At 46.3% G+C, this 24226-nt stretch overlaps 7 protein-coding genes across 7 annotated transcripts; 6 read left to right on the plus strand and 1 right to left on the minus strand.

The window, feature by feature from the left end:
• Positions 1–941: 941 nt before the first annotated feature.
• GL218_06237 (uncharacterized protein) lies at positions 942–1628 on the plus strand (the record flags this gene model as incomplete). The annotated part of the gene is made up of 1 exon (XM_033582942.1): positions 942–1628. The coding sequence occupies one exon, from the start codon at positions 942–944 to the stop codon at positions 1626–1628; it is 687 nt and encodes a 228-aa protein (XP_033434204.1).
• Positions 1629–2271: 643 nt separating this feature from the next.
• On the minus strand, positions 2272–3888 carry GL218_06238 (uncharacterized protein; the record flags this gene model as incomplete). Its single annotated transcript, XM_033582943.1, has 1 exon — positions 2272–3888. One exon carries the CDS (start codon positions 3886–3888, stop codon positions 2272–2274), a length of 1617 nt encoding a protein of 538 aa, XP_033434068.1.
• A 1680-nt stretch (positions 3889–5568) lies between these two features.
• On the plus strand, positions 5569–6659 carry GL218_06239 (Elongation of fatty acids protein 2; the record flags this gene model as incomplete). The annotated part of the gene is made up of 3 exons (XM_033582944.1): positions 5569–5970; positions 6023–6305; positions 6361–6659. 3 exons carry the CDS (start codon positions 5569–5571, stop codon positions 6657–6659), a joined length of 984 nt encoding a protein of 327 aa, XP_033434067.1.
• Positions 6660–9530: 2871 nt separating this feature from the next.
• Positions 9531–10301, plus strand: GL218_06240 (uncharacterized protein; the record flags this gene model as incomplete). The annotated part of the gene is made up of 1 exon (XM_033582945.1): positions 9531–10301. The coding sequence occupies one exon, from the start codon at positions 9531–9533 to the stop codon at positions 10299–10301; it is 771 nt and encodes a 256-aa protein (XP_033433928.1).
• Positions 10302–12711: 2410 nt separating this feature from the next.
• GL218_06241 (putative HC-toxin efflux carrier TOXA) lies at positions 12712–14968 on the plus strand (the record flags this gene model as incomplete). The annotated part of the gene is made up of 4 exons (XM_033582946.1): positions 12712–13362; positions 13418–13746; positions 13800–13857; positions 13910–14968. 4 exons carry the CDS (start codon positions 12712–12714, stop codon positions 14966–14968), a joined length of 2097 nt encoding a protein of 698 aa, XP_033433929.1.
• Positions 14969–15768: 800 nt separating this feature from the next.
• GL218_06242 (Potassium transport protein 1) lies at positions 15769–18188 on the plus strand (the record flags this gene model as incomplete). The annotated part of the gene is made up of 2 exons (XM_033582947.1): positions 15769–17221; positions 17293–18188. 2 exons carry the CDS (start codon positions 15769–15771, stop codon positions 18186–18188), a joined length of 2349 nt encoding a protein of 782 aa, XP_033433930.1.
• Positions 18189–22277: 4089 nt separating this feature from the next.
• On the plus strand, positions 22278–23573 carry GL218_06243 (putative aldo keto protein; the record flags this gene model as incomplete). Its single annotated transcript, XM_033582948.1, has 1 exon — positions 22278–23573. One exon carries the CDS (start codon positions 22278–22280, stop codon positions 23571–23573), a length of 1296 nt encoding a protein of 431 aa, XP_033433931.1.
• Between the last annotated feature and the right edge of the window lie 653 nt (positions 23574–24226).

Here is a 24226-nt window from a genome sequence, read left to right on the forward strand (position 1 = left end):
TTTACTATCCTACCTGTCGTAGGTGTCATTACTTATCATATCTATCCCTTACATCCACCCTACATTTCTAGCTATTCCGCTCCCTCGGTACCGTGTCTAAGAATATCCACCAAGTAGGACATATTAAAAAAACACACGCCAAACAGGGCTCATGTGCCCATGACGCGACTCGTAGAATTAGGTAGGTATTCGCCATCTAGGTTAGGTACCTAATGTTGATTTGATAATGGCCAAGTTTTCTAACTCTTTCGACACGCACAAGCGATAACATAAAGATCGTCATCGATTATTCGCCCATTGGTCGGGTCTCTTACCGGTGGCTTTTCGTATGGAGTCAGCAGTGCATGAGAAAAAAAAAGTATTTAAAAGTATTGAGTACTTTAATAGTTTTGTCTGACCCCCAACGCGCTTGTCAGGGGAAGGGAAGTGGGAGACTCGGGTCTCCGCAGTGGGGGAGAAAGTGAGATGTGACTCGAGCATCCAAAAGCAAGGTTCCCCCCTGTCGATGAACTTGCCTATTCGGGAAGTGCTGAATCGGGCATTGGCTCGGCTCGACGGACTAGACGCGGCGGGTTGACGATAGTGTGCCTTAATACTTGGAAAAAAAAAACAGAGCACTTGCATAGTTTAATTAGCTTTGATTACTCGTAGTAGCCACTGACGATCGACGCAATAGTAAAGTAAAGTCTTACGTATCCACACGGGATATGGAATATAGGATACCTATGGGATAGGGGATATAGGATATGATACATTACTGGATATAATAGGTAGGAGAATGTCGATCACTTGGATACGAGTGTCTATTCTTTCATTCTTCGAGCTGAGATCTTCTGTAGAACCCCATCTTCCAACTTCTCAAACACAAATTCGTGACCCTTATTTTTTTTTCTTTTGGTGCCCGAAAGCTCCATAGTTGAGACTAGAGCTAGACGGTCAATATGCGCGCCTTCACTTACTGTATTCTCTCTTTCATCGGCGTAGCTCACGGCCTACCTATACTGTTGGCCGAGCACAAGCGGGACCAGCTCATCAACCTCAGTCCTAATCTCGATCTCGGACTCACGGCTAATAATGATAACTCCTGCCTCGGGTTAGGCATTTCCGTGTGCGATCCCATCACCGTCGACTCTGAGAAGAACTCCACCGTTGTACATGACAACGGTTCTAAGGCTAAGGAAGAGCCTAGCACCACAGATAATGGCTCCGGGAATTCTCTGATCAACTTGAGTCCCGATGTCGACCTTGGCCTCAACCTGAGCAATGAAAACAGCTGCTTAGGCATCGGCATTAGCGCCTGTGATCCCATTACTGTCGGTTCGGATGTCACAAACACAGTCAAAGACGGTGGCGACGAGGCCAAGGCCGAACCATCTTCTGCAGCATCTACAACCACAACTACACCTGCAACATACCCTGTTCAATCTAGTCCCCCAAGTAGCACCAATGCCAATAGCAGCCCAACTAGTAGCCCTACTACCAACGGCGGCGGTAACAGTCTACTCGACCTCAGTCCAAAAATTGCACCAGATATCAACCTAAGCAACGACAACAGCTGTCAAGGCATTGGCATTTCAGCCTGCGACCCCATCACGGTGGATTCCGTCGTCAAAAACATAATCTCATAATATTTCATATTTTACCTATATAACTAAGTAATTTGGATTTGTAATTGTTGTTGTCTGGGAGGAAAAAATGTATTTTAAAAAGTTGACGTGTTACTATTACCCTGTCTCAGATACGTTCCTTGATGTACATAGTTTGACACTTCACACTGATTAATATTATTTACTATGACTAGTTGGCTACGAAGACCCAGAAATTATCTAAGCGCTTACTGTATTAGATGTCACATATAGTAGTTCCCCTTTGCGCGTGGTATAACATAATAGGGTTAGGACCGCGAAGTATCTATGATTGGTTACTCACATAGGTAACGCCCTGTACAGTACCTTGACATATCGGAATTAATATAAATTAATTTTTACTTTAACAATCTTCATTTCACGCGTAAAGCATAAACGTGGTTAACTTTTAAATAGTTATTATAATCCTTACGTTAGGTACATCTCATAAGAGCCTAAACATGCCAATTTGCCTGCGATCATTTACATGTATTATAGACTCTGACCATTAACATGTACTAACACCATAGCCAATAATACAGAACTAGTCTTTTTCCGACTTCCTCATATTTCTGATCATCTCCATATATACGGTATGATAAATTACGAATTAGTTGTTAATAAATAGTAGAGTGATTCATGCATTCTAGATGGCGGTAACCTTGACAGTAACGCCCTCCTTCGGTCGTAGTACTAGTCGCCACATCTTCCATTCTTCAGGATCCGGCGTGTCAAAGTCACGCTTGAATTCGTACATGCTGAGCAAGCAGCATAGCAGAATCTTCATTTCAATTTCGGCGAACTTGCGGCCGATGCAACCGCGCGGGCCTTGAAGGAAAGTCATAAAAGCGTTGGCAGTAAATGTCTTGGGTAAGTCATCCCACCGGTCAGGGTCAAATTCATCCGCGTTAGGACCCCAATACATTGGTAATCGGTTGATGGCATTTGCAAGGACGTAAATGACGCTGCCAGCAGGAACCTTGTAAGGGCCAAGCTGGTCGTCTGCAAGGGATTGTCGCACTGTCATAGGGATAGGCGGGATGTAACGCAATGATTCACGGCAGACGTTATCGAGGAAAGGGAGCTGGTCGGGGTCGGCATTGACAATTGTTTCAGGGTCAAAACGGGATTCTTTGTTGAAGAGGAAGGGCATGAAGTCTTTGATCTCTTCGCGAAGGCGGGACTGTATCTCGGGGTGGGTGGATAGCAAGTGAATAGTCCATGCTACACCAGTTGCGGTAGTGTCGTGGCCAGCACCCAAGAAAGTCATGATCTGGTCGCGCATAGTTTCAAAGGAAAGACCAGCTTCTCCCATGGACTTCATCTTCTTGTTGTCACGGGCGATAAGAGCAATTATATCCTTGCCACCGGTATTGTTCTCTGCTTGCGCTTGCTTCTCGGTAATAATCTCAGTAGCTTTGTCTAGAATAATGCTTCGAGAAGTTTGCATATCCTGGTTCATCTTGGAAGGGATGTACTTAGAGGCAGGGATGAAGGCTTGAATTCCGTGCATGATTCGAGATCCGATATCAAAAGCGAAGACCAGACGATAGGCCTCGCGAATAGGCGTCTCGGGGTTGCGTAGAGAGTCAATTTCGTATCCAAAGCCAGCGCTGCCAATGATATCCAGTGTAGTTCTGTTGAGCCACTCCAGCACCTCGAATGACTTAGTTGTGACACCCTCAGCAGCCATTTCCTCGCGCCAGCACTTGGCTAGTAGAAGCGACTTTTCCCAGAATACCGGGGCGAGTGCACGAATAGACTGGATCGAAAAGCCCGGAGCGAGGGACTTGCGTTGGTGAACGTGCTCCTGGCCCTCGGCGAGTAGAACGCCCTCACCTAGGATGCGAACCATCCAAAGCTTAGCGCGGATAGGCTTAGGGTAGTTGTAAGGGTTCTTGACTGTCATCTGCTTGAGGGCCTCATCGTCGGCAACAGAAAGACGTTCCGCACCGAAAGGGAAGAAATATCTGACGATAGAACCGTGCTGCTGATGCCAGTTCCGCTGAGGCACACCGCATTCTTGCGTGATGATGTCGAAGAACTGACCCCAGAGAGGGAAGCCCGGCACTGTCGGTACATGTCTCAGTTCGGACACATAGAAGGGGAATATCCAGCTAAGCCAGACGACAATGTATAAAGGAAGCACAACAGCCAGCGAGGTTGCGATCGTGGAGGCAATTGGCAGTTCAGCATAGCGCGCGTATAAAAACGAGGCGGCTGCCGTCGTCGCCAGGACCGGAGTCATGGTGACTTTGGACATCTTGAAAGGTTATGGTAGGAGGACAGTAGAACAAGGACAAAGGCCTCGAAGCCGAACGTAAGGAAGAGGAGGAGTATATGAGATTCAACTCTGGTGTAAGGTTACGGACATGATGACCGGGGTTGATAGGATTGACAAAGAGTGAAATTATATAGATACCTAGACAAACGGGAATACGCCGAGATATGCGATGATGCCATGCTAGGAAAAGGCGTGTAAGACAACGTCTGAGGTGGGGGCCCACCTAATTTCGAGGCAAGTCTTGGGATCTAACCTAGGGGTTTACTGAGAGGACCGCCCAGTCGCCCAGTGAGCTGGACTTAGATCTAAGAACTGGGATCAAAAGCATACTAACCCAGAACTGGGTCTATTCAGCCCGCAATCTCGGGCCAGGCATTGATGAAGTTTGTGTGACGTCGATCTTTGCAATTATCGACCTTACGCATCGCTAGGTCTGAAAACCCACGAGCCAACGGCACTAATAAGCCATCGATGCTGGGACGTTACAGGAACATATACGATGTATAGCTCAACTGTCGATAACGCCATTACGGTTTAGATCCGTAGCAGTTTTGTGGATAACCGTGGCTAGGTACACGTAGCAATATCGCCGAAAAACCCGGGTCCCAGCTATCCGGGCTCTAGGAACTAGGCCACTCCACTACCTTGTAGTAGTATGCCAAGTGAGCGGCACTAGAGGATAAGTCCTTGAATTGTATATCCCACTGACGTAAAGCCTCTTTTTTCGAATGCACTGTAGACGAGTGCGGAATTGTCCACAATCTTGGCTTGACGACATTTTGGCCAACAACAGCGGAAATATATTGAACGTATTGGCAATGACTGACTCTGGGTACTTACCAGGTCAGCTGGACGTAGGATCTAGACCGATGAGTTCTTATCGGGTAGGACAGGGGGGGCGACAACTATGTCGACCTGACTGGTCCTAAAATTTGGGTGTGTGGGCAAGTTACTGGGCTTTCTGAATGGAACAAACAAGGATTCCAGTTGTAATCACATGCATGTAACCTTCACACCGTGACTTATTAAGCATACCATATATAATGGTACATACCATAAAGCCATCTCAGGTAAGACATATCGATAGACTCCAAAATCCTAAACGAGAAAGGGAATTAGTAGATACATACCTGTCCAGGATATCTAGGAGCCACATTGCCCTGGCCGGGAGGCTTTTGTCCGAGACTATAGAAATAAACGTATCCACAGTTGTTAAGATTCCGTTAAAATATGCCATCATCTAGGCCCTAAAGATGCACTGTTTTACTTGTAATTAGCATCAAAAGCAATGGTGTAACCGCACCTTCATGCCATGTTCTATGTGGGGTATCTAATATAGAGTTGACCAAACCCCTAGAATAGAATAACTTCGACCGAGTATCCGGGATTATTCTTAAGTTCATTGGACTTGTTAGTTCAACCTATCCGTTTTCAGCCGGTTGATATTATAGACTAGCTCTTTAGTCGACGCGGTATGACATAGATCACTTAATCTCTATCCAGATCATTGGGCGCTTATAATAGTAACGACCTTCGACTTCAAAATCCGTTACAGAACCAGACGTTTTTCACCGGAACTCTCCCTTCAGCATTGTGACACTTGGGCTTCTCGGCTGGCCTCGTCAATCTCCCTATTATTCTCATATTTATTAATTAGCCATGTCTTTTGATTCTATCCATGCTTTCAAGGCCTCGCCCGGCGTGATCAAGATCGCGCCGTGGCAGGCTTTCGACAAGCTTTGGATGTCCGTTACGGGATATCATGCAAACGAGTTCAAGTTCAAGGAGGGAGTCACTCCGATGTCGACCGTTACCGAGACTATGGGCATGATTGCTCTGTATCTCGTTGTCGTCTTCGGAGGCCGCGAGTTCATGCGCAACCGCGAGCCGCTGAAGTTGAACGGTCTGTTCAAGGCTCACAACCTGTTCTTAACGCTACTGAGCGGTGGCCTTCTAGTTCTCTTCATCGAGCAACTAGCCCCGACTATCTGGAAGCATGGCCTCTACTCGAACATCTGCGGTGCAGATGGCTGGACTGACGAACTTGTAACCCTCTACTATGTGAGTACTGAAGTCTAAGGCTTATCAAGCTGAAAATGCTAATGTGACCCAGCTAAATTATATCACCAAATATATCGAGCTTATTGACACTGTCTTTTTGATGGTCAAGAAGAAGCCTCTTACCTTCCTTCACACTTACCACCATCCGGCAACGGCGTTGTTGTGCTACACTCAACTGCTCGGTAACACGTCGGTCTCATGGGTCCCGATTACTCTGAACCTCACTGTGCACGTCGTGATGTACTGGTACTACTTCCAAAGCGCACGGGGTGTCAAGGTTTGGTGGAAGGAGTGGATTACCCGAATGCAGATTGGCCAGTTCATTCTCGACCTTGGTAAGGCCCTGACCGGACTACTTTTTGAAATGAGAGACGCTAACAAAGATGACAGGGTTTGTTTATTTCGCATCGTGGGACTACTTTGCTAGTGCTCATGCTCCGTATCTGCCGCATTTAGGGCGATGCGCGGGTAAGCCTTTCGCAGCTGTCTGTGGATGCCTGATCTTGAGCTCGTATTTAGTGCTCTTTATCATGTTCTACATCGCCACATACAGGAAGGCATCTACTCGCAGGACCAATAAGAAGTCAGATAAGCACGCGGTCTCATCGATGAAGCAGAGCGCGGCCATGGTGGCCGACAGCTGCAGCGGAGTGGAACATATGAACAGCTCGATAGTTTCCAGAAAGTGATTTTCTGTCAGCTTTACCTATTCAAGCCCATCGCTTGGATACTTGCATGGACTGTGGATACCTAATCGTCAACATGTCAGATCTTCCTAAGTTCCGGAAGGGGAAAAGGGAACATGGTCCGGGGCGGATGGAGTCGGCGTCCCTGTCTATCATTAAAACTAAAGAAAATGTATAATTCTTAGTCTAATATGTACGCATTTTCGGGTTGTTTCCAAGGTTAGCGGTTTTAGCAGAAATTTCATAGCAATAATGAGAAATAAATGATTTCAAAGAAAAATAAAGTAAGGCGTATCAAAATTCGGTAGTTGTCTGCAAGCAGGGGGGTTTGGATTATGTTCTAGATTATCATTTATCAAGTTGGCTTGAAGTTGAAAAAGAGGCGTGACGGCCAAGAGAATCGACAGGGCGGAAATCTCCTTGACCCTTGCAAGTGGACCCTTGTAAGTGGTCAATGCCCCCTGCTGTGGGATGTAACTGTTACTGACCCCGCAGGTTTAGCTTATTTCCTGTTTGTATTGATTTTAAGTATTTAAACAACATTTTAACCAATCACCCATTAGAAATATCAGTAATGTATTGGATACATCCCTAGTAACTACAAGCAATAATCAAGGAACAAAGGCATTCATTACAAGGGTCTTTCAGCCTCTCTTACCAGCTGTATACTAACCCTGTTCTTATTAAACTCAGCTAGGGCACTCAATTTTTTAAATCCGATAGTTATCGCCAAATGAAATGTCCATCCATAATAGTAAATCCTATGTACCTATTCCGCAAGTATCAAATACTTTCTTCGCTTTCGCAAGTTTAGGTCATTACTACAGGATACGAGATATATTTCTTCCCATCTGCCTAACCATAAATACCCAACTACCGACACTTGCCGTCAAGTACGCTAAATCTTTATCTTAGTACGTTACATAACGGGCCGTAGGGGATATCCGCTTCTTTTTACGTGATCGAGATCGATCGATGATACCCTACAGTATATAAATCATAGTACAAATAATATTATCTAACTTAGGTACCGAGTTTGAGTTGTTATATAGTTACCAACAAGAATATTACATGTTTAGTAAATAGTAGTTAAGTTGTGGTTAAGCTCTTTTTAGATCAAAATTAAAAGACGTATTATGCTTTGCATTTAATGTACGATCTTGCTTAATCTTGATGAACGTCATTTAAGCTACGTCACACAAACTCCCCAATGTGCCGAAAGCTTAACTGGCTCTTGGCTTTTCCTCCTTTTATTTAGTTTTGCTTAGTTTTGTTTAGTTGTTTTTATTCAATAACTAACCAATAAACACCTTCAATGTTTCAGCCGATATCCAATACGCTATTCTCGCCCACTTACTTAAGACAGTTAGCTTAGCGTCATATACCGGCGGTTTTAAGAAAAAAGATCTTACGCTTATAAGACGCTATTCTAGGCTACCGGGAACTGTTCAACCCGAAGCAAACAAAAATTTCCTATCTGAATATACTTACCCACATGTGACAGCGATGTAACCTATAGTGCCCTAATTTTTCGTATCTTCTAAGGATGAAAACAGCTTTGATTCCTAGGGGAAGAAGGCTTATGCGCGTTGCCCGATATGTACCTATCGTACAAGGGTATCATGCGGAGAGATAGGCTGAGGCCAGCCGCTGGCCTACTGACCGCGCTCTCCGAACGCCCTAGCGTAACCGTAACCTGGTTTTGAACTTGGAAACATTTTAGTAACAGTTTATGAGACATTTCTGGACCCTCCGGGGCATCTGATGCTCTCGATGCCGGGCAGACCTGGAGGGTTATCCAGCAACCCGACAACTTAGCAACCCAGCACAGCGTCACCCTATACGCTATTCTCCACAAAGAGCACGGTCGTTTACTTGACTCGGAAGGACTTACAGCATTGACTTTTACTAGATCGTGGGATTCCTCCCATTTTGGACATCGCTGAATCATGGATTAATCGTTCCGTTCTTCTACACTAGATTCAGATATGTCAATCACTACCTATTTTGACATGTCATCTCCTAGCCCGATGCTAATGGGTAAATAAAGTAGCATAATGCCTAACTTACCTACAGTAAGTACCTCACGCATGTAGCAATAGCAGGGAAAGGAGTTCCGCCCATAACAGATAGACAAAGGGTGGGCGCCTTAGGGCTTCTTATCTCTCCGTTGTTAGCTGCTACACAGCTTGAGGCTAGACCATAGCATCCTTCATCTAAGTGATATCACAACCTGGGGCGCGGGTTAGGCTGCTTCCTGTCTTTCAGCTGGACTTTCCCAACATATATGACATATATGCGTGCGGGAACGTTGCGGATAACCGCCGTATCTTGTGAAACCTTTACATGATGTTGCCCAGCGAAACAGATGTTGATATTTCATGCCAATCTTTCATGCCAGTAGGAAATTTTCATAACCTACCTACAATAGATTCCAACTTTTACAACCTTCAAAATTTCCTTTGTCTAGATTCAATCAAGATGTCGACGACATACATCCTAGGCTCTATTAACGAGAGCCGTGGATCAACTTATGACTTCTCATCAGAAGGTCCCCTCGCCGAGATCCAACCATATACTCCCTCTATTACAAATTTAATATACCCTCACCTAACATGGTCGACGCTCTGGTTTACGTTACTATGTTTATTCGTCGTATTAAACATCAAGAATATGCCATTTATGTGGCATGTAAGTAACTTCCATCTCATCTTTATCCAATCATTAAACTAACATGCTCTTAAGCTTCGACTCGTTAACGCTTTCCGTTTTATCTTACGAACACAACGGCCAGCCGTGCCGCTCACGCCTATTCACATATTTCAACCTATCATCACTTCTTCTACGGCACAACTCATGGAGATCGATTTCAACATGCACAAATCTAATTCGTCATATTTCGCGGACGTCGATATCGCACGAACTCATCTAGTCTGCACATTATTCGCGAAGGGCATCGATCAGATGCGCGGTGGAACCGCTGCATACACCGGGTCTAAGAAGCCCGTGTTCGGCCTTGCACTCGGCGCAGTATCATGCAACTTCAAGCGCGAAGTACGCCCATATGAAGAGTACGAAATGTGGTCTAAAATTCTAGCCTGGGACGAGAAATGGATCTACATCGTAACCCACTTTGTCCGCAAGGACGCCGCTAAACCAAAGAATTATTCACTGTATCCCGAGCAGTCACCGAGTCAGAGCCGACGGAATAGCACTACAGAATTAGATGAGGATCAACTACGTCGCTCTAGTCTCGACAGCGTATCGTCCAACAGCAGCAACATGGAAAATGAGGTCAAGCCGGACAAGCATATCTTTGCCACAGCTTTGAGCAAATGCGTCTTTAAATCCGGCCGCAAGACTGTTTCACCGGAACTCATGCTACAGATGTCCGGGTTATTACCGGCAGGTACATCCGAGGAAAAAGCTTTCGACGAGGTCACAATGCAGGGCATTGAGGCGCAGAGGCAAAAGGGGCTTGAGACCGCGCAACTCCTTGCCGGCCAGACCCAACAGAATCTCGAGGCCGAATTCGCGGGCTCGGATTGCGAGGCCTTGGGAAGACACACGGACGGTGCAGGCATTGTTGGAGTAGTCAACACTCTCATGCAGCTTGCGCGTTTGAAAAAGACGCAGATATTATGATCGCCTCCTATCACGTCTCATTGTCATCAACAGTAATTAGAGTGGCGTTCTTGAGATACATCGCTTGCATTCCATCCATCTACCATAACGACAGCTTCATTATTATTGTACCATATCCCTGGCATACGGCACCCTACATACTCACCTACATACCTTGCATTATGTATGTAGTTTAAAGTATAATGAGCTAATATAATACATACATGTCGATGTAACATAAACAAAAGAGAACCTGATCCCTTTGGAACGATTGGTCATAATAGTCACATATCTAAGGGTCACACATAAGGGCAGCGGTTGCGTATTCTGATATCATTAATATATTACTATCTAATTTTAATACGAGATGACCCCCAACTCTATCTTGCAGTTGGAGAAGCTTGATTGACCACGTCAGTCGCGTGCGCGCCTGGAAGTAAACAGGGCGAAACATAATGTTACGTCTGTAAGCACTTTGTAGCTATTCCCGGCTTCGTGGCGTCGAAGACGAATTCAAGGGTAACTTAAAAAAAAAATTTATCCCTTGAAAGAGTAAGCCAGGGACGTAGTGTAAAGATTGGCTTATGACTCGGGATACAAAGAAGCCTGGATGTTGGAAAGATAAGAAACAAGTTATTTTTATTTTTATATCAACCTGCTACCAACCAATAACGCTTAACTGCCCTTGAAAGCTGTCAAGCTACTAGCTTGTGTCAATAGCAAACATTTTTTTCATTATACTCTGAATAGACTATCAAGGTATAACCCTATAAATCGTAGTAAGCAAGTAGGATTTAATAGTCTAACAAAGCAGAATCCCCAATAGCCAGTAGTTCCAACAAACTTGCAGTAACTAGAGGCAAACCGAACCATGGTAAGTAAGTAACACTTGTGAATCACGTCAACAGTAAAGATTGGTGGAATTACGGTATTTTGTCTAACCGGTTCTGGGGGCAAATTCAAAGTTAGGCATTGCACGAAGGACGGAGACAAGCAGTACCGAGTACAATAGTCTCTTCTCGGCAAGCCACGTGGATGGTAGACATCATAAACATCCTATTCAAGTAAGACCTGAGGCTCCATAGGACTTGACGCTAGGGGACTTTTTTTATTTTTTATTTTTTACATCATGCGAATAATGTCTCTGGCTGTCTTACCTGGTAAGATTGGTTACATTAGTTAGTACATCTCGAACTCCTACGGGAATATTACACGCTGGTTGCGCAACTCCGGTAACGCGGGTATGCTGTAGTGCCGTTTAACTGACGCATGTATTGGATACATATGTTAGGTACTTCAGCTACAAGTGCTACGAAGTACTAAAACGGGAAGAATAAAAAAAAAAGACTAAAGATTTAGGTCAAGGTATAGATAGGTAATTTATTATGTACATGTAAGCAAGACTAAGGGATAACAGCGTTAATTTGAGCGGTACTAGTCCCGGACTTCGGTGGCTCCTGCAGCTGCTGCGGTGGCTTCGGCCCACATCCGTCACGAATCCACTTTACTAAATTCCAAGACGGCGGGCCGCAGATCTCTTCCCCTTTCAAGCTCCGATTCAATGATAGCGTTCTCTTCTTGTCTCTACTGTGGTATTTTGGTATCTCTTTTGTCTCGCCTCTAGTTTCCCCCCTACAGGCTATGGAACTCACTCTAATGCTCTACTCTAAAGACTTCTTGGCTTTGGCTACTCTAAAGCTTCATAGCTTAGGCCGGGCCTTTTTCAGCTCGTATCCACCGAATCCACAGCAACGGTAGGATCGACATCGCCGCGCTCCAGCGCCAGCTCAACAACGCTATTGAATCTTGCCAGCTTTCTTTTCGCTTCCTATGTAGTATACTTCCTACTATTGGTCCAAGCGCCGCTAAGCTTCTGTTTTAACGTTAATAGTGATCGCCGACCTTAACACATGGAACTTGCTTGTCATGCATACTACTATCTATACTACTTGGTAACGCTTTCTTCTTTGTTTTGGGATCCTCTATCGTAGGTCGTTTTACCTACTACTCGTAGCCTGGGCATTCCAGCTTATCCCATGTTGGCAAAGCAGTTTTGTCAACTCTTCCAATGGGAGAGTAGGTAATTTACCGGGATCGACACATCCAGAACTAGCGCCATCTGCGGAAAAAACAAGGCAGCTTCCTATCCCGTGGAGGCTTGCTTGCGCAACTGTGAGCTAAGGTCTGGGCTCCATCGGCATTGGGGAAATTAACATTCAGGTGCCATACCCGCGGAAGAGGTGGACCGAGTAGGCGTGTAAGTGACGTCGTGCCTCCACGGTGAGTCGGTACCTATGTGACCGGGGTAACACGGTCTCCAACGCTCGTTTACATGTTTTCCTACTGTCTTCACTACCTTAGATCTGGATTTGGGTCTGAAGTTGCTCTGGTTATCGAACCTGTCGAATCTGGAGATAATAGTAAATGCGCGATGGAGGAGGACGGCAACCATCGTACCTCGTCGGACGACGACACCTCGTCAGTGTATCAGTCCGCAACTTCTAACGATGGCAGAGTCAGCCTCTCCTCGACGCAATGTGATGGCGATGCTGAACCGACCCTCTCTCCGCCTCGCGCGGCCTCTCCTCTCTGGCTCGCCGGCGAACTAATCAATGGCGCTTCAAAGTTGAAATATTCACACTCCAGAGACATTTCCACGGCCTCGAGCAAAACGTTGAACGGATTCAGCGAATCGGATAGCCAAGTTTACTTGGACAGGCAGACTACCTTGGCCGATCTCCTGATAGATTCGGCTCCTCAACTCCTGCATCTATCGACTGTAAGGACAGATGACGCGAAGTTCAGAATCGTCTCATCTACGCCCAAGGAACGGCTCGTCACGCCTGTCGGGGAACAGAGGCACCCAGGAAAACCGGGGTTGCAATTTTGCAGGACTTCGCGGCCGTACGAGCCGGAACCACCACAAATAGACAGCGATAGGCGAAGCCAACGGTCTTCCGTCACAATAACCGAAGCTACCGATCAGAATCAGTTCTTACAAGGAATCCCTTTACTTCTACTCATTATCGGTCTCTCATTAGTCGTTTTCTTAATCTCTATAGATCGAACTATCATAACAACCGTGAGTAAACAAGGGATGCTTCAAACTTGGAATAGAAGACTAACGCGAAATATAGGCAATTCCTTTTATTACCGCCGAGTTCAAGTCTACGGCGGATATTGGCTGGTATGGCTCATCATACCTCCTCACGGCATGCGCCTTCCAACCCGTCTTCGGACGCGTCTTCACTCTCTTTAACGCCAAATGGTCGTATCTTCTCTCTATGTTTGTTTTTGAAATAGGTTCTATCATCAGCGGCTTCGCGCCATCTTCGGCAACATTAATCATCGGGCGCGCGATTTCCGGGTTTGGCAGCGCAGGCATCTTAACTGGGAGCTTCGTAATAGTTGCTACGGCTGTACCATTAACCGTTAGGCCGATATATACTGCGGTAGTTGGATTGATGTAAGCAGCTTTATAACCCCTGAGTGTCGATCGCGGTAAGCTAACTTTTGTAGGTTCGGTGTTGGTGCTACTGTTGGTCCTCTTATCGGAGGTGTATTTACGGATCTAGTTGTATGTATAACCTCTACGCTGTTAAGGAACCGACAGACTGACATTAATGCAGACATGGCGATGGTGCTTCTGGATTAACCTCCCGGTTGGTGCCGTGACTATCATTGTGATGATACTTGTATATCACCCGCAACCGCGCACGGTGTCCAAGGAGAAAATCACACAGCGACTTATTAGTCTCGACCTTATTGGGAATGTAATTCTCTTAGGCGCTTCGGTGATGTTGTTCCTGGCCCTGGAATACACTCTCACAGGCGCTGATTGGGCGAGTGCTGAAATTATCGGCCTGCTCTGCGGTGCCGGCGTGACGGCAATTGTATTCGTCGGATGGCTCTGGTGGAAGAAAGACCGTGCTCTGATCCCGCCCGCAATTGCCAAGCAAAGGACCGTCGCTGCTTCGTGCATGATGGCATTTTTTACTTATGGCGCCTTGCTGATCCATACGTATTTCCTCCCGATCTGGTTCCAGTCTATTCTAGGCTATAGTGCCATTCAATCAGGCGTTGCCATGATCCCGTATTTTGTTGCAAACGCTTTGTTTTCCGTATTCTCGGGGATTTTCGTTTCGGTCGTCGGATACTTCACACCGCCGGCCATTCTCGGAAGTGCAATCGGCACCGTAGGCTGTGGTATCATCACGCTGTTCCGCCCGAGCATGAGTACGGCAATGTGGATTGGATTCGAAATTCTCGCGTCGGCTGGATTCGGTATGTCAATTCAGCAGGGTTTTACGGCGGTGCAAACGGTGCTAGGACCGGACGACTTGGCCGTCGGTACTGCCGCCGTTGTCGCGTCCCAATCGTTAGGTGGCGCTATTTTTATATCGGTGGGCAATAGCGTATTCCAGAACCGTCTTGCGGATCTCATCGAACAAACGGATATTCCAGGTCTTGACGTCCATGCTATCGTCAGCGCAGGGGCCATCGCCTTCCGAAATGTCGTCCCGCCCGAGCAGCTTCCCGCTCTACTTAAATTGTACGACGAAGCACTACATACCGTACTTCTCGTTGCAGTCCCGCTCGCCGGCTTGGCATTCTTGTCCTGCTGTGCTTTACAGTGGAAGTCCGTTAAAAAGCCGAACAAGCCTGTGGCTGAAACGGAAAAGGTGTAGATATAATAGGCTATTACAAGTTCTTTTGTTATATTATATTAACTAGTTAGTTATGGTATGATAGGTTAGGGAATGGGTAAGTAATGGGTCAAATTTGTATTAATACGGCGTATTAATGTTAAGGGGGAACATAGTGTTTAATCTTCCGCGTTTAATGCTTTGCCACGCGCTGCCACGCTGCCACGAGCATAGCGCAATGCAACCCCTTGTCGGTTAGGATCATCAAGCATTACCAAGCCAGCAGGGCTGCTAGGGTCTGAAAATCTGTTTGATGTTTTGCATGTGGTTCTTGGAATAGGAGTAGTAGGATGAATCTACTTGGCTTAACTATACATACAACTATGCTAGAATTAAGAGAATAACTTTGTTAGTTAAGCTACCTATACATATAAGCAATTGTTTTAAAAGAAAGAAACTAATGATTCTTTGACTAGGTGGCATGATTAATAGATACATATGTAAGATGCCATTTCGGAAAACTGGACATACGGAATCCTACAGGGTGGGCATATCTGCAAACCCCGGTGATCTTATCTGTGTTTTGGGCAGCACATAAACCGTGCTTCGTTGGACAGAAAAAAACAAGAGGTAACCAAACTTCCGGACGAGTCACAGAAAAAAAAAAGTAAACCCACTTCTGTTCATTCACTTATTATTCACTTATTCATTCATTCATTTATTTATTCATTCATTCGTTCATTAAATAATTCCCTTCTTATTTTTTATAAATCGCCGTCGCGGCTGGACCGAAATTTCAAGACGTTCTTGTTTTAAGGGTCCAGAAATCAGCCATACCTGCGATGGGGATTCAGTGGTGGGAGGATTTCGGCGACAAACATCCTAAACTTCATGACACCTTGACCAACGCGGCATACGCTATAAAACCGTATCTGCCTCCGGTCAACTACATCACGCTGCACTATGCGTACTTCATCGGCACCACGCTCGTGGCCACGCTCATCTTCTGGGGCGCCTCGGCCCCGAAGTACAGCGTCGGGTGGTGGGATAGCATGTTCATGGTCATGTCGGCGCTGACTGCGTCCGGGCTCAACACCGTCAACGTCAGCCAGTTGACGACGTTTCAGCAGGTCGAGCTGTGCGTGCTGATGATGATTGGGAGCCAGGTGTTGATCTCGTACGTTACGATCGCGTTCCGGAAACATATCTTCGAGAAGCGGTTCGAGGATATCGTCAAGATGGAGCGCGAGAAGAGGAAGAAGAAGGTATCGGGAACGGGCGCTATTGTCGGCATGACGGGGGCTATGTTTGGGCTGCAGGTTATGTCGTCGTTTGGAAAGGGCCGCGCGGGAGAGAAGGCCCGGCCTACTGGCCATGTGAGAAACCTGTCTTCGTCAACTAGAAGGGCGCTTTCTGCCGAGGAGGGAACTATTCCGGAAATCGACGTTGAAAATGCAAGGGGTCAGCATCATGTTGGTTTCCTAGAACCCGTCCAAGAGGGCAAATCCCTCGAGGGCCACTCGGCGACAACCGCGCACTCCATCTACCAGACGCAATCTCATCAGAGCGGAGCGACGAGACGGCGATCTACGACGGCGGAATCGAGGACGGGGTTCGATGGGTTCAACGTGCAGACGTTTCTAACCGAGCAGAAGCGCAATATCGGGAGGAACGGGCAGTTCTTCAATTTATCTGAAGATCAACGAGAGTACCTCGGCGGCGTCGAGTACCGCTCTCTCAAGTTCCTGTCCTTCTTCGTCATCGTCTACTTCGTGCTCTGCCAATTCTTCGGCGCCATCGCTCTCGGCGCCTGGATGTCTGTCTACGCAGCTGACACCGCCGCCGTCAATACCCAGAATCCGTGGTGGGCAGGCATCTTCCTGGCCATATCCTCGTACAACAACGCCGGCTTCACCCTCCTGGACGCGGGTTTCTTACCCTTCCAGTCTTCGTATTTCCTGCTCGTAGTCGTCACGCTATTATCGCTCGCGGGCCCCGCAGCTTTCCCGGTTTTCATGCGGTTTATAATATGGAGCATGTCGACTCTCCTGAATCTTCTTTCTAAAGATAGGGAGTACGGCGTCTGGAAAGAGGGTTTCGATTTTATCCTGAAGTTCCCTCGTCGCGTGTATACGAGTTTGTTTCCGGCCAAGGATACTTGGATGTTTGCGGCTACGTTTGGAGCGTTTGTGATTGTGGATTGGGTCTTGATTCTGCTTCTTAGCATTGGAAACCCGACTATGGATGCTATTCCCATCGGCCAGCGTATTTTTGACGCGCTCTTCCAGGGATTCTGTAAGTGACCCTCCCTTATGATAATAATACTTGATGATTTAGATAAGATCTCGAGCTAACAAATTGAACAGCAATTCCTTCAGGAGGATATGCCATAGTATCACCTTCAGCCATGTACTTCGACATTCTAGTACTTTGGCTCGTCGTGTACTATACAGCGGCCTATCCTCACATCATCACCATGCGAAACTCCAACGTCTACGAGGAGCGATCATTAGGTATCTACGAGGGCGACCAACCGGAAGAAGAACAACTCCACTCCGCAAGCAGCAGTATCGTCGAGGAAGATGCTGCCAACATCCTAGATGAGGCCGGACTCCAGCCAGTCACGACAAACAACAAGAACTGGGACGCAGTCTCGCGAGCCCCGACTACTAAATCCATCAAGATGCTCTATTCCGCCGGTCGACGTGGCACAGCGTTCGTAGGCCGCCAGCTCCAGCGTCGTATGACGGCTTTCCAAGGCGTCGGCGTCTCCGCATCCGCGCCCGCACCAGCGATCAAGCCGCTCAGCCGGGCCAAAACCATGGACTTCGGGCGAGCCTCGGTGCACTCTCTGCACAACCACCCGCCCACCGGACCGCCCAGCCTAGTCTCGCAGCAGGTGCGCGGCCAGCTCAGCCACGACGTGTGGTGGATCGCGCTGATGCTCTTCCTCATCACGCTCATCGAGACGAGCCACTCGCTCACCGACCCGGTTTCATACAGCGTCTTCAACATCCTGTTCGAGATCGTCTCGGGCTACACGAATATCGGCATCAGCATCGGCCTGCCCGACCAGAGCTACAGCTTGAGCGGAGGCATGCACACGGGAAGCAAGATCATCATGATCTTGGTCATGCTAAGAGGTCGGCACAGAGGTTTGCCCGTCGCGCTGGACAGGGCTATTCGGTTGCCGGGGAAGAAGCTTGCCGAGTACGAAGAGGAGGACGCTGAGATTCGGAGCATGTCTGCTTTTTCGCGTTGAGCTTTGTGGCGCCGTGATTGTTTAAGATACGAATAATGCTATTATCAGCATGCTTCGTAGACAAATCAGGTGCTTTGACGTCTAACACCCACACTCACCACTAAATACTTTATGTTTTTCCTTTGTCATATTCTTCAATCCCCTTTTTTAGATTTTTTTTTCCCTTTCTTTTTATTGAGATATCAACGCGATTAGACGGAGTAATAGAGGCAAATATTGCGGTTCGAGGGCCAGGGACATATTTGAACTTTGGCTTGAGATTATTCTGGCGTTATAAGCAAGCGGGCAGCACACACACAGACACACACATGGTTACGAAATATAGAAGTTATTGAATTCATCAGAGGCTCGCTTTAGTCATAGTTAGTACGTGTGATAACAAAGGTTTTATCATACGTAAGACATAGAGCCATACCCTTATTGGGCTTTACTGCTACGAGAATGAAAAGATATTTTCTCGTATGATCTTAGTATGATAATGTTCTTGATACTCGAGTGCTTGCTTTTCCTGTTGAAATTGATTGTATTAAGGTGTCGAATTCCGGTCATACTTTCCAACTACATAAGTTGTCCCCGAATATCTTCGGCACCCCTTCCGACTTGACCCACATACCTACCGGCTAATCATATGCCGATCGGTAGCCGAGCGTGGCTTCCGTGTCTTGCTCGGGCTAGTAGGACCCCCGGATATCATATTAACGAGCTATACCTCATCTCTAAAATTCCGACAGTAGATTGTACACCATGAGTATCAGTCCGAGATGTGACTAGACTGTACCCAGAGTGCGAACAGTCAACTGGAAGAAAGTTGAAGAGTAGCGTCTAGCTGGATGATCGGAAACACCTTAATTCGCCCAGGTTCTTAGAGAAACCTATGTTATGAATACTAGCGATCTATACATATGATATGATAACATTGGTTATCCACCCATGTTTGCGCCTTTGAATATCTTCCCACCTAACCAAACAAATTTTCACCAAAGTCCGCCCGGTTAGCTCAATCGGTAGAGCGTGAGACTCTTAAGATTCTCGTGAAAACGAGAGAAAAAAGAAATCTCAAGGTTGCGGGTAAGTCTAAATATAAAAAATTCTTAGGATGGTCATCCTCATACTAACCCACTTCGATAGGTTCGACCCCCGCATCGGGCTCAATTCCTGATGCTTCTCATTAATTTGAGAAAAATCAACCTTTCTATTTTTTTTTTTCTTTTAATTTTTGTGCGCGTGTAAGAGCGCGCTAAGGCTACTGTTCTAAACATGTCTACCCTTGTTACCATGGATGTGTGTTGACATTCCCGAGGCCAATCCACAATAGTTCCGTAGAGATCCGGCTAAAACTTGTCAGGGCTATCCCGACCTATATTTTTTTCCATGTTGTCTCCCGCATTCTTAAATCTAGATGCCTGGGTTACTAGGTTCGGTTTTCCCTTACTACTAGCTAAAAGCGATTCATTTACCCGAGACCGTCAAGTTCTCGGGGCAAGTCAACAGATTTATGTCAGGGGTCTATATTATGAAATAGTACGAAATATCAATAGCTAACTGTATTTAAATATATAATATTGAAATAATTAATTGATCATCGGTTCTCACAATCGCGACACAAGTTTCGTGTATATACCATCATGCAACATTAAGTAGTCGCAAGGCCCCCTAAAAGGTAGATCGTCTATGTTGTATTCCGTCGATAGCAACATATCTATTATTGTAACTTATCGTGTCTTCGTCAAATTTGATTCACTCTTCACACAAGATGTATCATTAACACGGAAATCATAGCCATGCACATAAAGTCTATCAAGAGAAATGAAATGAAGAATTCAAATCACTTGTCAAAACTAAATTTCGGGGAAGTGATATTTATTAATAATTATGAAGACATAGCCTCGTAGAAGCGAACAGTAAGGCTCTACGACGGCTTGCTCTTGATGTATGTGGTAAATCCCTATTCTTCAGACGCACCGCGTGTATCCGCTCCTGCTTTACCGCCAAGCCACATCCCTTCAGTCAAAGTCCCCCCACGTCTCAATTACGACATCTCTCTCGCCTATCCGGACATCGGCTCTTGGTCTTCGTCGGGACGAATGGCCTGACGAGTAGCCAGCAGTATGCCGATGGCCAGATCTATGACCGGATCTAGCTCCGCTTCTGTGGTATGGGCTATGGCTTGGTGCCGGGGAGCTCATGCAATTGCCCATGGTACCTTTCTACCCCGGTTTTGGTAGGATATCCGCGATGGAATGCTTGTGTTGTGTGGTCTCTAATATTGCTAGGAAAGGGATGGGTTGTTTTCTTGTTGGATTCGTCGGTTGGGGTTGGTGCTTATGGGGTCGGGGAGCTAAGTTATAGGTTACGATACTAAAGGAAGAAGAATGAGAAAAGAGAGTAAATATATAATTATATTTCATCCAGCCTCTCTTCGTGGCAGCTGATCTGGACAGTACGCCTTGCATGTCACCAGACCCCCTGTTTGTGTCTGACTAGGCAGACAAGTGACTCAGCAGGCTATAGTTGATAAAGGGAGTGATTAAGACTATAGAAATCATTCACATAATTGAATATAAGCTCTTATTATATCCACTAAAGTCTATCCATTAAATTAAATCTCTTTCCATCAAGTGCAGACCTGTGTATAGTTTCCTGTATATCAGGTAGGTAATCAGGCACCCAACATGCTGGGCTCAGTCACATGACCGACATTATACTCAACCAATAACAATAGTAAATCAATTTAAAGAGAAGTTGAAGGAATAGTTAAGGTCAATAGCCTGGCGGCTATCCGGTGGAATATCCTGCAGCATCTAAAACTCGATAAGGGTAAAATCTGTGAGTTGTCGAACAACTTTATTATGGGTTAGATACAAATCTATCCACGTCGTATTAATATAAATTAACTCTTGTAAGTTGAAATATAAGAAACTGACTATTTTACCTTATGACAGGTATTCAGCAATGTCGAGTAATTCAAGTTAGTATGCTTCAACCAGAGAAATAACTTCGTTGTTCCACGAGGGATCCGAACGCAAGTTATAGAAACCAGTCACTAGGTTCGACAGGTATACATACTAGACACATTACTTATCATAGATGTCTCATCAATAGTCATGATACAATCAATAAGGAGTCCGGTATACCTAAGGCTAAGGTTGTGACTATCATGATCCAACTCCATAGTCACTTACCTTCTGAGCACCTAAAACACTCGAATTAGACCCCCGGATCTGCTTAGCAAAAAGATACGATAAAAGGCTTTATTTAAAATCAGATTTTCTCGTTTTTTAATCCTATCTTCTCCATCATAGCCAACCTATCTCCCCTAACTGCTACTCGCACACAACCTAACCCTCCCAAAAAGGCCCATCCCTTTTCTTACCCATCAGCAGTCTAGGGGTCTACGCAAGCATACCCTCGTTGCTAACTTCATCTTATGTACCATCCGCAACAACAAGACTGGAGCAGAGCACTCATGGGTTGCTGCCTTAGCCGCCCTTGCGGCAAACCCCAGGAGAAATCCGAAGTTAAAGATGAGAAACCGCTGTTGCCTTCTCAATCGTCTGCCGTCCCTCAGCCGCCCAGCACTTCAAGCAAACGTTCATGCAAGCGGAAGCGAAAGCATGACGACGACGACGAAGACGACTGCGATGCACTGGATTGCATGATATGTTTATGTTGTTGCTGGATGGCATGGTGTGCGGATTGTTAGCTCTACTTGTTTGGCCAGTCCCCTAGATAGGACCTATGCCGTGTCATATTAGTCCGTGTATTTTGGTGTTATTAATGGCAATATTTTCTCGATTGCTAGTGGGTTGGATTATGGTGTCATATGTAATACCATACTTCGTATCAGAATATAAATTATAATCAACATTAATGGTGCAGATATCATACGTATTATTACCCCACATCGATTCAGCTCCCAGGCTCCCCTGAACCTCAGGACTATCGTATGTATTTGTAAGCACTTTCGAAAAGGGGGACTAGCACCTATGTACATACATAATTCATAACCCTCTATCGGCCGAAAAGTAGCATCCCATCGAGACTTACACCGAGTGTCCCAAAATATTCGAGTGTTTGGTCTTCCGCAGAATGCCCGCAATTCCCCGCCAGAAAGCCTGCATCGCCTGTGCGGACTCTAAGCGCAGATGCGATAAGCAGCTCCCCGAGTGCCAGCGGTGTCTAGACAGAGACGTGGACTGCGTTTACCCGCAACCTAAAAGGCGACGGAGAAATCCGATTGCGCGTGTTAATCAGCCTGAGGAGCTTCCCACAATTCAGAACCATGCCGACGCCGACGCCGATGTTCCGGGCAGCGGTCTCGATTTCGGGGACTGGGGTGTTATGGAAGCCGCCGACCTGGACGTCTCCCTGTCGGACGTAATAATGCCATACATCCCATCCCCACCGGCGCATATAGCCAACCAGCCAACCCAAAGACTCGCACTTGAAAGCGACGATATCTCCAGCACGCCATGTCCCTGGTTTCTCGGAGACGAGACGTGGATCATGCAGCACGGGCAAAAACAACCGTCCACGTCTGCCAATCTCGAGTTAGAGCCCTTCATCCACGCGGTAGAAGAAATGCTGCATTTCTGGGTCCGGAACGGCTATAATAGCTTTATTCATCGGCGGTTGTATGATAGGGGCATGCCTATGTGTCTTCAGGACGCATTTACGACGCTTGCGACGTATGTTAGTCGCACACCAGTGATGAGGGAGACGATATTACAGATTGCCGAGTGGCGCTCGGCCGCACTCGCAAGCCAAGGTCCATGTGCTGCCGGTGGCTCGCAAGGCTTACGGGCCCAACTGGCACGTATCCATGCCCTGTTCGTCTACCAATACATACTACTATTCGACGGCTCGGTGCGCTCGCGCGCGCACGCCGAGAAGCAGCAGCCAACGCTGCGGCAATGGGTGACCCAGATGTGCGAGGCGGCGAAGCGATACAGAGGAGAAGATATTTTCGCCCAGGACAATCTCCCGCCTCAGTGGACCGTAAGTAAGTTTGACAGAGAATACGACGCGTCCTCGAAGATGTGGCAGCTGTGGATTTTGATCGAAAGTGTACGGCGCTCGCAGCTTATCATCGATACTATCTCCAATATATACGAAGTCTTGACTAAGGGGTGGGCTAACTGTACCGGCGCTGTTATGTTTACGGCTCGTCGCGGGCTGTGGGAAGCGGACTCTGCGGTGAAATGGGTTGAGTTGTCTTCGGCGGAAGAGCCGCTTCTGGTGCCGTCTCTGCAGCCTGGGCCGCTTATCTCTCAGTATAACGCTGATGAGTTTGATGATTTGGTAAAGGTGATTTGGACGTGTGTAGTCGGCACGGATAAGATGAAATGCTGGATTGACAAGAGTAATAAGGCAATTGGAGTATAGTATATCCTATAACATTACTAACTATTCAAATCATGCCGATGGTTTTAAATACTCATTATAAATCCTGTTTTCTTTTTATGTGATCTACAAGCTGGCTTACTCTAAGACATTGAAATTCAAAATAACCAATACTTCACCTTAAATCGATTCTCAAGTTAGCCTTCTCATACTAAGCAACGCCCCAGAGTTAAACCATGGTTGGCCTCAACCTGCGAAAAGGGGCTTTATGAATTCCCTTCACCGACTTAATCAAAATATTACTCAACAATACCAAAATATCTTAAGGATTTATAATAATAGCATATTATACTCACTGGCTTTCATTTCAATAATCTCTAATTGGGTTATCTTGTAAGCCAAGAAAATCTCAACAAGACAGAAACACCAAGTCGTTAGAATCCTCAACCTGACAACAATCGCTTGCTACATATAAAATCTTATTTTAATTCGGTGTAAATATTCGTCCGGTCATATTCGTGAAAAGGCGTGTGTCGCTTTGATTCAAGATGCGCCTTAATCCCTTTAGTCATAGCGGACAAGATGCGGCCAATTTGCGGAAAAGTTGCGGAATTATAGCGGAATGTCCAATCAATCAGTCGATCACGTCACTAGGGGGAGTTTCCCAATATGAGTAGCTCCGAGAAAAAAACGCT

This window comes from Daldinia childiae (assembly GCF_008694065.1).
Source record: "Daldinia childiae strain JS-1345 chromosome Unknown Scaffold6, whole genome shotgun sequence".
NCBI lineage: Eukaryota > Fungi > Ascomycota > Sordariomycetes > Xylariales > Hypoxylaceae > Daldinia > Daldinia childiae.